The 16,973-nt window shown below is 42.5% G+C and overlaps 1 protein-coding gene across 3 annotated transcripts in view; it reads left to right on the top strand.

Moving 5' to 3' along the window:
* Positions 1–15,409, top strand: part of Prim2 (DNA primase subunit 2) — a 213,855-nt gene extending 198,446 nt beyond the window's left edge. For all 3 annotated transcript variants that reach the window (XM_021161843.2, XM_021161852.2, XM_029476392.1), the window contains exons 13-14: positions 5,349–5,417; positions 14,868–15,409. In XM_021161843.2, coding sequence (XP_021017502.1) covers positions 5,349–5,417; positions 14,868–15,086 — 288 coding nt within the window. In that variant the 3' untranslated portion in view covers positions 15,087–15,409. The remainder of the gene's footprint in view (positions 1–5,348; positions 5,418–14,867) is intronic.
* The last annotated feature ends 1,564 nt before the right edge of the window (positions 15,410–16,973 follow it).

Genomic DNA, 16,973 nt, shown 5'->3' with positions numbered 1-16,973 from the left:
CCGGGACAGGCTCACACCCTGGGTACTCACACTCCGGGACAGGCTCACACCCTGGGTACTCACACTCCGGGACAGGCTTATACCCTGAGGACTCAGGCAGCACAAGACTAACTTTGTGGGGTTTGGAGGTGAGTGGATGGGTATTTTTTCTTTATTAATTTGTTATTTGTTTGGTTTGGTTTTTATGCAATCAGTGTTTTGTTTTGGGGAAGGGACAGGGACACAGGAAGAGAGATGAGAGGCACAAGGACATGAAGTTGTGTGGGAAGGGAGAGAACCCGAGGAGCTGGAGGAAGGGCAAACATGATCAAAATACAGTATAAGAAAGAAATGCAAATAAGAAAGAGTACTGACAAAAGGGAGAAGGGAAAAATAATTCCCTTAGAGAAATGATCAGTAATTTGTCCTGAGGATAAAGTATAGTTAATTTCCTTTGCTAACATAGCAAGTACAAATGGATGAACTTTTTTGTGAAGATGAAAAGCTGAATTATTTTATTTTTTAAAGTTTAAATTCTTGGTGGATTTTATTTGCCTACTAGAGGATAAATGAAAGTTGAAGGGAAAATCAAGGCATATACATGACATAAACTTTGTCCTCCTGTGTCACTGAGAGCCAGGCTGCTGTAGCAATGATGCTCTTGCATCAAAGTTTTATTCTATAAATACTGGGATGAAAAACCAGAAGTCGTATTGCCATTTGAGCACTAGTGCCACATCTTCATGGAAACTTTTTCTTTTGTAATTTGTTTTCAAGGTCGGTGTGGCTGTTCAGTTTGATGATACTTTTCTGGAGCGCAATTAGAAAGCTCGCTGGGCAGGCGTAGGACTTGCCCGCGGCTTATTTCCTTCCAGCTTTCAGGAGCCACTCTTTGGAATTAGTGCTGCCTGTGAGAGGAAGTCTTTTTCTAGGGTCTTTGTGGGGGACAGGAAGACTGGAGAGTTTTGTCATGGCTGTTGAAGAACCCTCCGAGCTACAGCAGCCACTGGAGTACCAGGCTGCAGACTTCAGGGCACTTCCCTCACTTCTCTGGCTTTCCCAGTCCCCCATCCAGTTCCCTCTTCCCACTGTCTGCTTCTTTCTGTCCTCCTTACGTGAGTGCCCACCTCTGTGTGGATTGTGTTTCCTTGACCCATTCTGTTTCTGATCCTTACTCTGCACTGATCTCTGCCTACTGTCCTCAGAAAGACATGGCTGGCCTATGGTTTCAGTGTTTGCATGAGCTTAGGCTCACCGTGGTGGTGAGCATGTGGGGAGTCTAGCCTAGTGAAGATGACGAGTAAAGGTAATTAGGCATCCTCTAGGAGGGAGTGACAGCCCCATGAGATTGGCCTGCTAGGACTTTCTCAGTCTTTTGGCTTCCTGTCTTGTCATTTCATCCTCATTAGATGCCAAACTGATACAACTACACTATCTTGGGCCTTTAGCCTTCGACATGGTGAGCTAATAAACCTGTAGTGAATCGGGTACCCACTTTTGAGCATTCTGTTATGGCAGCACAGTGTGCACTAATACAGCATACACTCATACAGGGAGTGATCTTTCTGAGCTCCTGGGACTGTGTGCTGGAAAAGAACACTGTTGAGAAGGACTGTTCCCGACTGTATCATCTGTCTTCCCCGGTTCTTTACCCTCAGCAAATTCTGATCCTCAAAGTCTCTTAGGCCCTTCTTGGATTTCTTGAACTTATACTTGTGCTTTTTATCACAAACTTAGAGTATTAGGGGCATATCTTGGTCTTCCCTTTCATTTCTAACTTTGTATTTCCTGCCTTGAAGTCCTTCAGTCCACCAACCATTCTATTCATGCCTGTCTTGCTAACTGCCTTAACATAGTGTTTAGTAATGACGTTCATGTCAGAAAAATTCAACAAAATCAATAGCAAACCTGCATCATATCACACTACATAGGCAAATGCTATCACATCTGAATCACACAGGATGTTAGCATTATAGCTGCATGTGTCATAACTGTGTTATTCCCTTCCTCCCTCCCTCCCTACCCCCTGACACACGCACACATATGAAAAACCTCAATTAGCCGAGTTTATATGGTATTTTGTATTTTATATGAGAAATAAATGCCAACATATAAGAAACAGCTGAATCATTAAAAAAAAGACTCATTTTCACCTCATTTACGAGTGGTGAGGAGATCGTAAGAGCTACAGGACCAGGAACTCAGCTGAGAAGCTGTGTCTTCTCTGCAGGACAGATAAGCTGCTCCGTGAAACCTCAACAGCATGGCTACCTAAGCACGACCTGAAAACACACACACACACACACACAGGAACAGCAGCTGACATACCAACATTGATGGGGGAGATCTCACAAGGCACCACCACTAGATGAAGAGCTATAGGCACTTAATGGCTGCTAAGAGAGGGAGAATCAGACTTCCCACGGATGAGCCCCTTAACCTGTTTATCCAGTACCAACTGTCATCCCTAAAAGCATACACAAGCAGCGGTAAGTGGACTGCACACTGTATGTACGTAGATAAGGTTATGTGGAGGGAGACAGTGGGAGACAGGAGCAGGGTAGGACTTTAAGGGACAGAAGATTACGAGAGGATATTATGTGCATCTACCAAATGTCATAGTAAAAGTCATTTGTACAATTAGTAAATGAAGATGTAAAGGCTTTGTATGTGCCTTGTGTCCTGTTGGTGGAGAGTTCAAGTCAATCTCTTAGAAAGACACTGTTTTTAATAACCTAGTTCATTATGTTAGATAAGCATTTGAGAAGGGTGGTTTTGAGTGATGTTGTAAAGCATCAGGGCCTGTTCTGCTTGGGTGTGAAGTACCTGCCTCTTAGAAACAGTGTCTGCCTGTTAGGAAACGGTTCAGTCTCAAGTCTGAGTACTTCAACCACTGTCTCTGTTCTCATCCTGCTGGGACCCACCAGCCGGACCCAGAGTCTGGAAAATGCCCTTTGTCCTAGGCAGTCTATAGAGTTAGGAGGCTGGATTGGAGAAAGTCAGTGCACTTAAGCCCTGAGAGATCACCTGTCAGCCTGCATCTCTGCAGTCTAGATCATAATCTAGACTCTTAATAATTGTGTTCTTAGGTAGCTTCACATTTTCTCTTAGATTTTGAAAGCCTGTAAGTTGTTTGTCTCGTCCTCTATGGAAAACTAGATTAAGCTACACATGATTTCTTAATTCTTCTTAAAATTGATCCTGTCCCTAATGAGAGCTCCAGGCAACTTTGTTTTAACAGGATGCGTTTCTCATCTGAAGTGAAAATAGCATCTGACAGCACTCCCTGATGGCCTCAGAGTACTCTGTCTCTTGGAATTCTCCTTGGCTCACTTTTTCCTCCGCGAATTTGGTTTTAAACTTCCTCTGTTCCATCTCCTTTATTCTAAACTTGTCAGTTTTTCTTGCTAGAAAACAAACAATAACAACAACAAAAACCCAATATCGTCTTTGCTTTCATCAGACCTTTAAAGTTAAACCAATCTTTTGTTCATCCCCAATATGCTATGCTGTGCTTCCTTAGGAAGGCTCTTTTAAAATAGATGTGTGAGTGATTTCAAATCAAAATATGTTTGTTACAGAAGGGCCTCTTTTGTAAGATAAGTGATGGCAGATATAGCTGTGCTCAGAATCTGAATTTAACTAAAAACAAACAACAACAACAACAACAACAACAAACCCTGGAATTTTCGATTACGTCTGCATTTCTTACCTCTGCCTTACTTTTTCACTTTAGTCTTACCTGTGAAGCCACATGTGCTGGGGAGCGTAACCCAGCAACTTGACATATGCTAGTCTTGCGTGGGAAGAGTCTTAGTCATGGGTTATCTGCATCAGGCTGCTTGGTGGGGGTTACCTTGTTCGTTCATTGATGTCAGAAGACCTAGCCAGGTGTGGACTGCACCAGTCTCTCGTTTTAATTTTCCATGAAAGGAACATAAATATACCACATGGTTCAGTTTTATCTCTGAATTAATTTCATTTTCAGGTAATTTATGGCATCAGATATTAAATTTGTGTTTGAAGTCTTTGAAATGACTGTTGGTATATGTTAGTCTCCTGCTGTTGTTATCTGTAATTAGTTGCAGGTTCATTGTTACACAGCTTTAATGGCCGTGGGAAAGCATTGGGATGTAAGCTCAAAGTTGCTGGTACCACTTACAAAATTTGTGACTTCATTTTTTTATTTATTGTCATTCATTTTAAATTTATTTATTTTTCATTTTTCTCTAATTAAGGAAAACGTGTCATGGAGGTAGACAGAGTCCTGGGTTCTGTGACAGCTTGACATTTACACAGATTTTTTTTTCAGATGAATGTTAATTGAAGGTGATATAATATTTGGTTTAAGACAGTCGGAAGAAAACAGTCCTTTAACAAAGTCTTGCTGTTACATGATGCCCCTTTTACAACTGTGATTTTCTTGTGTTCTGTCAACTATAAAGTGAGATTCCATGGAGGGAATACCAGGAATTCTGGACTGTGCTCATTTCCATTGTGGCAGGAAGGTTAGCCTTTTGAAAGCGGGTACAAATGAACCTTTCTCCAGAGTTCTGTTTCCCTTCATCTGAGGTTATCTCTTAATCCCAGCATTTTTCTGTGCTTGCTAAATGGCTCAATATATATTTTATTTATTTGGGTGTGTCAGAGGCAAAAGACAGGATGGCGTTGCTAATAGATGCTCAGAATCGGCTCTTTACTCTCATGTAACTTCGTTACAGAATAGGGAAGTTAACTGAAGGTAAGCCGTTGCCTCTCTATGCTGGTCTAGAGCCACTTAGCTCAGTTTTCCTGTTGGATTCACGGCAGTGCTAGTGCTGCTGTGTCTGTGTAAATAGAGGATGTGAAAATACGTCTGAAGAGTGTATTTGATTGCTTCATGACTCCATAATCAGATTACTAGAGTCATAGTTACAGGTTTGTTTGTTTTTTAAGATCCTGCAATATGAAATGCTGACAGTAAGCATCAAAGTCAAAATACCAGATTCTGTTCTCATCTTGTTGTCAAATCAATGTTATTAAAAGCCACGGGTGGCAGGTCAGAAAGCTCACTCGCTATCACTTGCCATCTGTGTTTTAATGCTGAGCTGCACCACTTCTGGATAATCTCAGCATCGTTGTGCTGTCTGGGCTGCAGGAGCACAGCACGCTACGTGATTATTTATTGAGTTTCTTCTTGGAATGGAGATTATGAGAAGGCCAACAGCTATGGCCGCAGTGGCTTAGAAGAAACTTAACGTGTCTCTTCTCTTCTCTTCTCTTCTCTTCTCTTCTCTTCTCTTCTCTTCTCTTCTCTTCTCTTCTCTTCTCTTCTCTTCTCTTCTCTTCTCTTCTTTCTTCCTTTCTTTTTTTTTCCCCATTCATTCTAGATTTTGGATTTGGTAAAGGGGAATCATTACCAAGTAGCCTGTCAGAAGTACTTCGAGATGACACATAATGTAAGTAAATTATTTAACGTTATAGATTGCTTGTGTGTGGCTTGTTGCTCTGTGTTTTGTTTGGTGCTTTTATCATGGCATGGCGTTAACTTACTTACAAGGTTTATAAAAGGGCCAAACAACTAAGATGGACCATACCAGAAAACCAGAAATACTATGTGGAAGATGTGTCATAAGACGATCTGACCACACTAGAGCTGTACTCACCGCTCCACATCCAGGTTCAAGGTTTTTAAGGTATTTTGTGAAGAGACAGATTGGAAAACCTTTAGGCTTTATGTGCCACAACATTGCAAAAGCTATCATAGAAAATATATGTCATAGCTATGAACATATAGAACTTTGTCCTTAACAGCAGTTTTCAGTCTGTGGGTCATGACCCCTGTGGGGTTGAATGGCCCTTTCACAGAGGTTGCCTAAGACAATTGAAACACACAGTTATTTATGTTTCATAACAGTAGCAAAATTATAAAGTAGCAATGAAAATAATTTTATGGTTGGAGGCCACCACAACATGAGGAACTGAATTAACAGGTCATGGCATTAGGAAGGTTAAGAACCACTGATCTATAAAGAGGGCCAGAGCTGACTCAGAGGTCTTAGTCTGCCAATTCTTCACGGTTAGATCTGGAACCTTAGCTATTCCGGTCCAGAAGAACCAATGGCACTCTTCTCAAAGAAAGTCTGATATATTTGTGGCTGCTGCTTAATAGTCATCTGATCTGCTTCCCTGGTCTCCTGTGTTTGTACGTACAACCATGTAGCTGCAAAGGAGTCAAGAAACAGGATGATGATCTTGCCTGCCTCCTTAGTACTGAAAGTCCTGAAGGGTAAGGTAGATGAGCACTGAGCGCTTCTGGCGGACACAGTGGGGCTTGAAATCTGGAAAGCAAGAAGCACAGGCTCGAGAGGCCGGCAAGTGGTACACTGGAGAATGTATGCCCTGCTACAGGCATTCACGTGGACAAAATTCACAGCTCTATGCAAGCCAAAGAAAACATGTCTAGCACAAATTCAGCCCGCTGGGTCCCTCATTCACAGCCACTAATTTGGACATGGATTCCACATGGATTCCGAACCCAGACCACACATCTAAGTGTACCGTAGGCTTTGGAGGTCCATGCACCTCCTGAAATAGCTTGTCACTGAATCCTTATGTGCACTGTTGTGGAGAGTGGTGTCCTGAGCCCCTCCCCGCCCCCAGAAAGGTGCTGTTTTTGTTGAACCCATTATCAGATACTGTGCTAGATTTTATATTCACGTTTTCTATTAAGCTGTCAAAAGATTTTTAAAAAATTCTCTTATATAAATTGCTGAATTTATAAGTGTTCATAGGAAAATTGTCTTATCAATAATCTAAATGATAAATAATATGAGTCTACGTTTGTGGAACCCTTAATCCATACTACGCATATCACTAAGTTCTTTGAGCCCTACAGCCAGGCACTAATGTAACACATTAATGAACACAGCATAGAGAAGCAGAACAGCTTGGGGAAGTTCTTGTTGGAATGGAACATGGATTTGAACCTGTGCTATCTAAGTCAGTAAAGGTCTGATTGCCTAGCCATGCTCTATATCTGGTCCTAGAGTTGAAGGAAATCTTGAGTTGAAGGTTATTCCTGACAGGAATATGCTAAACACTGAGGCACATTCAAGGGTAGCAGATCTAACTCATATACTATGGCTTATGTATGGGGAACTGTGATTCCAAATGACTCACTCCACCTGTCTCCATTGACCAAAGGAACAGGTAGCGCTAGAGATTGGCCCGCTGTGAATCCTGTCTTCTACATTTAATAGGAAAATATTACCCTTGGTGAAAAACACCATATTTTTATAAAATTTGAAGTATTTATTGTAAGCAATAACAAGGTTTCTCCAGCTTGGTCATGACAGGACCCACATAGCATCCTGTGTCTGGGCTTCTCAGCACCAGCCTTTAATGCCCTGCTCCCTGAGCATTTGTGTGGCAGGTCCTGGGAAGATGGGAACAAATGTGTATTTACCTAAACAGGGACCAACCACAGACCAAGGTGTAGATACTGTCGAAGTCCAACTTGGTGAACCAGTGAGTTTTATTGGGATTACCCAGGAATATGGGTGAAGGTTACTTACAAAAGCAGAAATTACTCAAAGAACAGCATCAGCAAACTCCACCCCAAGCGTGAATAAAAACTTAGGAAATCTGGAGCATACTGCACAACATACTGCAGGCAGCTCAGCAGTTATGAGTGTCCTTCCCAGGTGACACATTTGGTCAGCTTAGCTTCCTGCTTCTTCCAGAGATCTCAGCTTCTCTGAGAGTTTCTGAGCAGTGCTAATAGCCTGTATGTGACTAGAGAGGAAGAGAACCCAGTGAGTCTGCCCAATCTCAGGAATTTCCTGACGCTTATTGAATCATTTACTTCCTGAGTTTAAGAAGCTTCCCTGCAGGGTGGCATAGTTCATCCCTTTTAACATGTGTGCCTCAAGGAGCTTTCCCTTAGAACATCCGGTCATGTGTCATACAACCCCCCCCCCCCACACACACACATTTTTGCATCCTTTTTCTCACAGGTTTCCCTCCCAAATGGAATATTTTAATCTCAGAGGAGACTGCTACATGTTAGAACCTAGTGTCTTGCTTAGCTTGCTTAGCTTGAGACTTTTAACTTCATATATGCTCTCAATCATTTGTGAACCTTTTAAGTAAAAAGCCTCCAAACTTTCAGATTTGAGATCCTCTCTTTAATTTTTAAGAATAAGTTAGGCTTAAAATTGAGTTATACTAAATTATCCCCTCCTTTTCTGTGTTTTGTTTTGTTACTACAGCTTGGACAGGCCTCAGTTGTTATGTAGCCCAAGCATGACCTTGAGTTCCTCATCCCCTGTCTCTGTCTTATGAGTACTGGGGTAATAAAGCAAGCACTGTACTGAGTGAGTCATACCCCAGCTCACCGAGTTCTTAAACATGTCCAGTGCAACAAGGGCTACTACAATTGCCTGTTTCAAAATCTGCCCTAGTTTACTGAAGATGTGCATGGAAATCCTTTCAGATCTAGAAATAGGGTAGCTTAGACCATGTGTAAACCAATGAAACAAGAAGGTTGTGGGGATTCTCTAGATCTATTACTCTAGAGCTTTAAATGCAGATACCTCCATTTATTATCTTTAGAGTGTAAAAATAGAATCTTTTTTATTACTCACTTCCTGCTATCCCATCTCCCTCCCCTGTAAACCTCTGGGTTCATTTTCCCCAGGTCTCTGTGATGAAATTCACTTAAGTGCAAGTTTTGAAAATGAACTCCTTAATTGGTACCATTTGCAGCAGCCCTGTGATAGCTCCATATGGCTCTGTGGTAACGCCAGCTGCCTCATTACAAGCTGTCATCACAAAACCTCTTGATTAAAACCCAGATATCCCATAGGTAGACAGCATTGCTCCCACTCTTCCCTTCTGCATTAGCCAGGGCACACGTACGAGGCCCATAAATGTGGAGGTCATCCTGTGGAATATGTTGATTCCTCCAGTGGCTGTCAAAAGCTGACCTCATGAGAGCTGTCTGCCTCGGTGGTTTTTAGTTTTGTATTTCATGTGCAATGGTGTTTTGCTGATATGCGTGTCTGTGTGAGGGTCTCTGAAACTGGAGTTGTGGATGGTTGTGAGCTGCCATGTGGGTGCTGGGAATTGAACCTGGGTCCTCTGGAAGAGCAGCCTGTGCTCTTACCACTGAACTGTCTCTCCAGCCCCTAAGGCGTGGTGGTGTTCAAGACAGTTGCATGTTGCTGCCTCATATCATTTGCATTCCTGTAAGCTTTGTAAGTGGAAACACCAGGCCTTATATAGGTTAATCTCTGAGTCTTAACTTAAAATGGCTTCTTTAGAGATTGATCCCTTTGAATACTGACTGGAGGTATATTTTCCAAACTGTAGAGCACAGCTTCTTCACCATCATATAAATTGCTACAGAAGTCTTGTGAAAACCTATCACGTTTTCTTAAAGCCACACCACCATCTCGCATTTAGAACCCCATCGTAGCTTCCTAAGACATTTCTCAGAGTCTACACATGCCTCATTCCATTTCTTCCTTCTTCACACAGCAGGGAGTGATATTTACACTAATGGAATTTGATTATTTCATTAACCTGCTTTGAAGACCTTTCTGTGGATTTCCATTTCTCTGAAGATGAAATTTGACGTTTATAATGGGTTTTATTAAACACTGTCCTGGTTCTTACTAGTTCTGTGACCCCTCCAGGTTAATCAGTTACATGCTTTATATCTGAGACCACTTCCCCCTAAAGGCCCATGTCCAGCCCACAGTAGGGCCTTTAGGGGTGGGATCTAGTGGAAGGAAGTTAGGTCATGGAGATGATGCTCTGGGATGTTGGCCGTTGCTCTCCACGTTCCCAATGTATGATCTACTGCCTCAGCGCAGGCAGCAACGGACAAGGGACCATGTATAGAAATCCCAGAACTCTGAGCAGCAATAACCTTTCCCCCTTTACAGATTGTTTGAGTATTTTATCACAGCAACACAAGGTGCATAAAGATGAAAAGGCACCACAGTGTGTCTCTCTCCCGATACCAAAACATAATTCAGAATCATCTACAAAGAAACCATCACCGACTGTAGCCGTCAGTGAGGAAGGGGAAGCAGAAGCAGCAGGGGATTTGTAAGTACGATAGTGATGTGTTTCCACATCATGGCTCAGGGGTTCCCAAGAACGGAGGGAATCAAACAGAGTTTTATTTGTATTTTTTGGTGAGTAATAAAGAAAATAGCAATTGCAAAAAGAGGAATTTGGATAGTGTCCTTTCCACAGGTTGACTTTAAAGAGTGCTTACTATCATTTTGGTGTGATTTCCATTTGTCCCCTTTCCATAACAAGCACACCAAGTTTATTTTTCTGAGCAAGAGAAAAGAAGACTATATGGACCCGTATTCTTCAATACAAAAGGGAGACAGGGTTCACCCAGAAGTGCAGTAGAGTCAGAAGAACATTCATCACACCAACAAGCAGCTTCCAGGCCACAGGTTTAGCAAACTGAGTTAGGGCTGTGTGTGGTTGAGAGAGAAAGCCAGAAACACTACCAAAACCATGGCAGCAGCTGGTCTCAAGCCCCTGGGCCCTGCTGCAAATAGTTAGTAAAGATATTAAAGTGGAAATTCATAAAAGCACAGGACTTAAATATATTTTAAAGTTAAGGCACTTAACTCTCTTCCTTTGTCAGCCCTTTGATGTAGAAAGCAAGGAACTGTTGAGGATAGTGTTGTGGTTCAATTCATTCCATCTCTCTCATACCTGGAATATGCAAGCAGCAGTTTCTAGGTTGGGTTTCTTTAAAGTGGGAAGAAAAGGTGCAACAGTGACTTCTTTCTTCTGGGAACTCTACTGCATTTTAATTGATTTATCTTTCTTGACTTTTAAAACATGTGACTTGGATTCCATAGAACCACAACTCTTAAACTTTATATTCCATTAGTTTACCCCATAACAGCCCAATGTCATAGCACTGTTATTACATCCATTTCACAGATGAGAGAGTGAGTCTTAGAAAGGTTATTGTGAGAGGCAGGCGGATTTCTGAGTTCAAGACCAGCCTGGTCTACAAAGTGAGTTCCAGGACAGCCAGCACTATACAGAGAAACCCTGTCTCGAAAAACAAAAACAACAAAAAACAAAAAACAAAAACAAAAATGAAAGGTTATTGTGTTTTGTCTTGCTCACCGTGAATTCTGAGACTTCAGTTTAGTTCCGTTATCATCTGCAGTTATGGCTGTATTGAATACTTTAACAGCTTAAAGGAAAGTGTTGAAAAATCCCTATTACAAAAAGAAAGAAAATCCCCCTTATATTACTATTTTGCCAGGTATTAGATTACTTTTGTAAGATTTTTCTTTTGTATAGGCTTTGTAAAAATAATCTTTAATGGGGTCTGGAGAGACAGCTCAGTGGTTAAGAGCACTCTGGTGATTCTTGAAGAGACCCATGTTTGGTCCGCAGCACAACTGTCTGTAACTCCAGTTCTGGGGAATCCGGGATCCTTTTCTGGGGACATTTACATACATGCAAGCCAAACACTTGTGCGTATACATAAAAGAAATAAATAAAGCTTTTAAAAATAATATTTAAAGCCAAGTTTTATAAAACTTTGCCAGTTTATTTGACTTTGCATAAAGCCTTTTAATATCAGAAATATAAGTGCTCTAGTCAAAAGGCCTCAGTTCCATATGTTTTGTTTAATTCCATCACTGTGTGGTACTGTGTATAGTAGGACATTTTCAATGTGTTGTGTGTTGTGCACCCCTCCCCCATTCTTACCCTCTTGTTAGGCTTTGTTCCTACAGTTTCATACCATAAACACATACACGATTTTAATGTGTGTGTAAAGTCTGGGAACCACAAACAAGGGAAAAGAGAATGTTCGTCTTTCTCAGACTGCCATAAATTGCTTACTAGAATTATCTCCAGTTTCCATTTTTCTGCAAACAACATAACTTCATGATGCACACAAATATTCCATTGTGTGTATGTACCACGTTTCCTTTTATCCATTCCTTGGTTGCCGGATGGCTAGGCTGGTTCATAACTTACCTATTGTGAATAGGGCTACAGTAAACAGTGATGTACAGATATTTCTAAGATACATTGACCTCGGTAAATACCCATGAGTGGTGTAGCTGGAGATACGTTTTCATTAATATAAATCCAGTTACTAGCTTGATAGCTGAGTAAGCTATTTACTCTCTGTAGAAATTAGTTTGCCAATCTATACATCGAGAGGGTTCAGTTTAAAGGAACTGTAGTGTCCTCCTGGTCTCTGATTTCTGTTCATAAAATGTGACACCTTGTGATTGAAATGTTTGAACTTCTTATGAAACACATCAGCTCTTTCAGGAGCTGAATGAAATCAGATATAATAAAGAAGTTTATTGTTAATAAAATTATAAATTTATCGAGGAAACAGAAGTTAAGCAGCCTCCTCGTTAAAAAGATAAAGATTGTTTCTTGGTGATCTGGGTAAAACTATATATATCTATATCTTAAAACTGTCTATAAAGAGCCCCTCACTTCACACCATAACCTAACTAAAACGACTGACCCGCCGTTTCTTTAGCTGCTAAAGAAGCCTGGAGCTTCTCGCCAGGAGGCGCCCTTTCTCTGTCATCCTCTACTGACTGAGGGTGGCCAGTCTGAGCTCTTTCTCCCTCCCCGTCCACATTAACCCACCGGACATTCTGTGTAGATCTGATCACACCCACTCCTCCTTAGGGACTCTTACAGTTCCAACTCCCTTAGGCCTAGAAAGTTATATCAAACACCCTGACTTTCCAGGACCTCTGAGGTGTTGTCCCCGCCAGTCTGTCTAACCTAGCATGGCTTCTATCATGAGTTTTTACACCAGGCCATGGAAGTAAGGCACTTGCTCCCCAGGCATCCCCTCCTCGGCTTCTGCAGCCTCTGCACCACCTGCCTCCCCCTCCAGGCTTTCGCCTTCTCCCTCTCCCTCTCCCTTTCTGTCTACCCAGCCCTAGCTCAAACAGCCTTGCTCACAAAACCTTCTCCCCTCCACCTTGCAAGAGTGACAGGCATTTATCTGTGGCTCCTACAATTCTCATTTCTGAAAATGACTTTTTAGCTAGGAATTACAAGGCTGTGGTTTTCTTTAGCTTTAGTTTTAGTCCAGTGCATTCTCATGTTCTGAAAAACTACTGCTTATAACACAGCCATGTATATAATAAGCCATGTCTATAGTAAGATGTGAAGTATATGACTGACTGTTCTGGGCTCAACTCAGTAAATATTCATTAGATACCTGCTATGTACAAGTGAGTTCAAGACAAAGAGTGGGGTGTTAAAAGCTGAAACATGGGGCCACAGACCTGTGGTCTCAGCTAGTCAGGAGACTAAAACAGGAGAATTACAAATTCAAGGCCAGCAAGGCTCACATAACCAAAGAATAGATACAAACACCGTCTTTAACAAATAAGTAAATAAATACATAGATAAGACATAGTATAATGGTTTCTGGTCTAAAAATAGCAAATGAAAATCCCACATTTATAACCAAGCAAAGCTGGAGCCTGGTGGTGGCTGTTGTCACCTGTAACTGCAGACAGGAATGTCGGGGTTCACTTCAGGTTGTGTGTCACATAGCAGCAGTCCAACCCATTAACTGAGCTGAAGAAAGTGACTCGAGGGTCACATTTTAGGTAGAAGTCTCTGTTATATTATGCCACACACTGAATATAAAAGCCTTCTCAGTTTTCAGGAGTAAATGTTGTATATGTTTGCAATCCTTTCTTTCACCTTGGCTCAAGGACAGTCATACAGATCGTAGCTCCATCCTTGGGCAAGATCCTTCTCAGTTGTGTTACCTAAAAACCCTGAAGACCATTGGCACTTTAGCTGAGTGCATGGAGTAGAATGTGGTTATGTCACCTGGCACACAGTGGGTGGGCAGTAAAAACTTGCTGATAATAAGATGTTTTTGTTCATCATTGGTAAATTTTAGGATCAGAATCAGAATAATACTGTTTGCCCCTCAATTCTTTTGATTGCTAAAGGCACAGAGTAATGAGAAGAAATACGAGCTAATCCTCAAGGTTCAGTGTTTGAGGAAGAGAAATAGCATAAGCTCCTAGGTTCCCACTAGGTTTAAAGAGATTTTTCTACACCAGGATGGATTACAGGATGCCCCCAGTTAACATGAAGAGGTTCCATTAAGTAGGATTGCTTGTTCAGCCTGTTCATTATACCAAACGAGATTCCGTATGCCAGACTTAAGCTTTGAAATACACTGGTGTCAGGGACCAGAATCAAAATAGTCAAAGTGATTTTAATAGCACTTCAAAAAAGCTTGCCCCGAGATGTGCTAAGCCTCTTGCTAAGGCCCAGGGATGCAGTACTGTGTGCACCACCAATGACCATTGTAACACAGAGACTTGCCCAGGTATGTTTCCCAGACGCTTACTGTCGGGCGGGGAGCCAGAGCCCAGGTGGTACACATGCTAGGGAAGGGCCCCACCACTGAGCTGCACTTCCAGCCAGCCTTGTGCAATGTTATATTTTATTCTGCGTATTCATCAGCAGACACTGGAATTGAGGGTGCACAGGATGCGGAGGGCTGAGTGGCATCCACAATGTTGCAGCTCAATTACTGTGAGCAGAGGTGGGAAGCAGTGCATTTGATGCATGTTTGAGTTGTGTTGAGTCATCTATTGTGTTGAGTAGGTAGTGATAGGAATCAGAGCCAGCTGCAGAGGTGTGGCCTGAGCATACACAGGTACTAGCCATGATGCTGTGGGATCTTCAGCAGAAGCTCCGCTGCGTGGGGTAAGGAGTAGGAGCAGCTGAGCTCACAGGTCTTCAGCTGTAAGATGGGGTGGGAACAGCACTGAAAGCTGTATTTCTATCTCTGCTGTGTGCTAACATTGGTACAAATTTGCTTCCTTGGGCAGGTGGACGATTGTGGCTTTTCTTTGAATCATCCGAATCAGTTCTTTTTTGAGAGCCAGCGCATCCTAACTGGTGGCAAAGATATCAAGAAGGAAATCAGCCAGCCAGAAACACCTCAGCACAAACCTAGCACCCAGAAGACCAGGGATGCTCCATCTGCACTGGCCTCCCTAGACTCCTCCCTGGAAATGGACCTGGAGGGGCTGGAAGAGTACTTTTAGTAAATGATGTGGCCACTGTAGTATCTCCTTTCCCCCAGCGGATGCATTCCTGTTTGAAAGATTTACAAAGGCAAACCCGTGCACGCACACACATTTGCTGGGAAGCAGGCTTGCTTCCACCTTACTTTTGACAGAATGGAAAAGGAAGCATTCCTATTGAAAGCGTTCATTGAATAGTTTGCTTTGAATCCTGTTCCAACAAATTTAAAGCAGTGCTCAGGGACTAAAATCCTCAAGCAGCAATACAACTAAAACTAACTTTTAAAGTTTTGAATAATGTTGGCCAAGTCCTCTTTTGGATTGTTTTTGCTAATAAACAACATGTATATGACTATATCTGTGCAAGTGGGAGTCTTATTTCACAGTGGATCAGGCATTATTTCTTTATTTGAAATAAATGCTCATCGCTGTCAATCAATATGGGGGCAGAGGGAGCCCTGAGAGAGTGTGTACTGTTGACATGGGCAAGGCCTTGCTAGGACACCAAGGCCTGAGACTCGTGGGATGGGCAAAGCCTTTCTATTATCTGGGTGGGAATGCTGACAGTGTTTTGCAAAACCAACCAACCAACCAACCAACCAACCAACCAACCGCAGCTTCCTCCTCCCAGTGCCTGCAGCCTAGCACTGCTACCCCACGGAGACGGCCTTCTGAGATTAGCTCAGCTGTCTCCTCGCTGGTTGCAGCCGCTGCTGGTCACTTCATCAGAGCAAGCACGGCCTATGCAGTCCCCTGTCTGCTGCAGATGTGTCTGTGCTCTGTCCTGTCTTCATTCCACCCTTGTCCCAGTCTAATGAAGATTAGACACTTCTCCTTTTTTTTCGTTGTTGATTACCAGCAAGGAGAAGTTCTTGTCCCCGTGAGTGGCAGCAGACTCCCTGAAATGAACAGTGACTTGAGAAGCAGACACTGTAGCTGTTCATTTAAGAGACAGGCTGTTAGGCGATGGTGCTCTCCATCTCTGTCATTCTCCTCCTGCTTCTTACTGAAGAAAGGAGGTTTGGTAATTCTGAAGCATGAATTACCAAATACTTTGGCGACTCGTGTTCCTTTCAGGACAAGCAGTGGTGCTTAGCCAACACTGTGAATGGCTGCAGAGCTGCAGGACCAGTTTCTGGTCTTACCTCTGGCAAGGAGGAAAGATGGGCCCGGCCAGACAGCGAATGTGGGCAGAGTTCAGCAAAGCCATCTTCTAACTGTGGATTCCTCCACCCCATCTCCACTCTCCCAGAGGAGCTGAGACTGTAGAGAACAGAATGCTTTGGATGGAGAGAATGATGTTAGTCCGTTTCAGTCTTCTTCCGGTAAGGGTGCACTTGTTCTTTAACCACGTGAACCAAAATCTAAATCAAAAGGACACTGTGGTTAGAAAAGGGGACTGTTGAGAGCGATACGGTTTCAGTCTTACGATGTGTCAAAGGTTTCTTAGAATATTTAGTCACACAATTAAATGAGAGGCCATCTGAGCAATTGATTGGTTTTGTGAATGTTACTTCCTACTTCAGAAATCAGCCTTACTTTACTGTAAATGACTGCTCTTCCATGGAAGCCTCTGCTGCTCCATCATCCTTAGACTTTTCAACAGGAATCGGATTGGAGTCTATCATTGTAAACTCCATTGTCTGTCTGTCTGTCTCTCTCTTTTTCTTTCTCTCTCTCCTCTCTCCTTCTCTTTCTCCTTCTCACTCCTCTCTCTCTTCTCTCTCTGTCTCTTTCCTTTCTGTCTCCTCTCTGTCTCTGTCTCTCTTTCTCTCTTTTTCTTCTTTCTCTGTCTCTCTGTCTCTCTCTGTCTCTCTTCCCTCCCTCCCTTGCTTCTCTCTCTCTTTCTTTCCTTTCCTTTCCTTCCCCTTCCCCTTCTTCCCCTTCCCCTTCCCCTTCTTCCCCTTC

The sequence above is a fragment of the Mus caroli genome, chromosome 1 (assembly GCF_900094665.2).
Source record: "Mus caroli chromosome 1, CAROLI_EIJ_v1.1, whole genome shotgun sequence".
Lineage (NCBI taxonomy): Eukaryota > Metazoa > Chordata > Mammalia > Rodentia > Muridae > Mus > Mus caroli.
The sequence above is the reverse complement of the archived record's forward strand: the minus strand, read 5'-3'. Positions and strand labels throughout refer to the sequence as shown.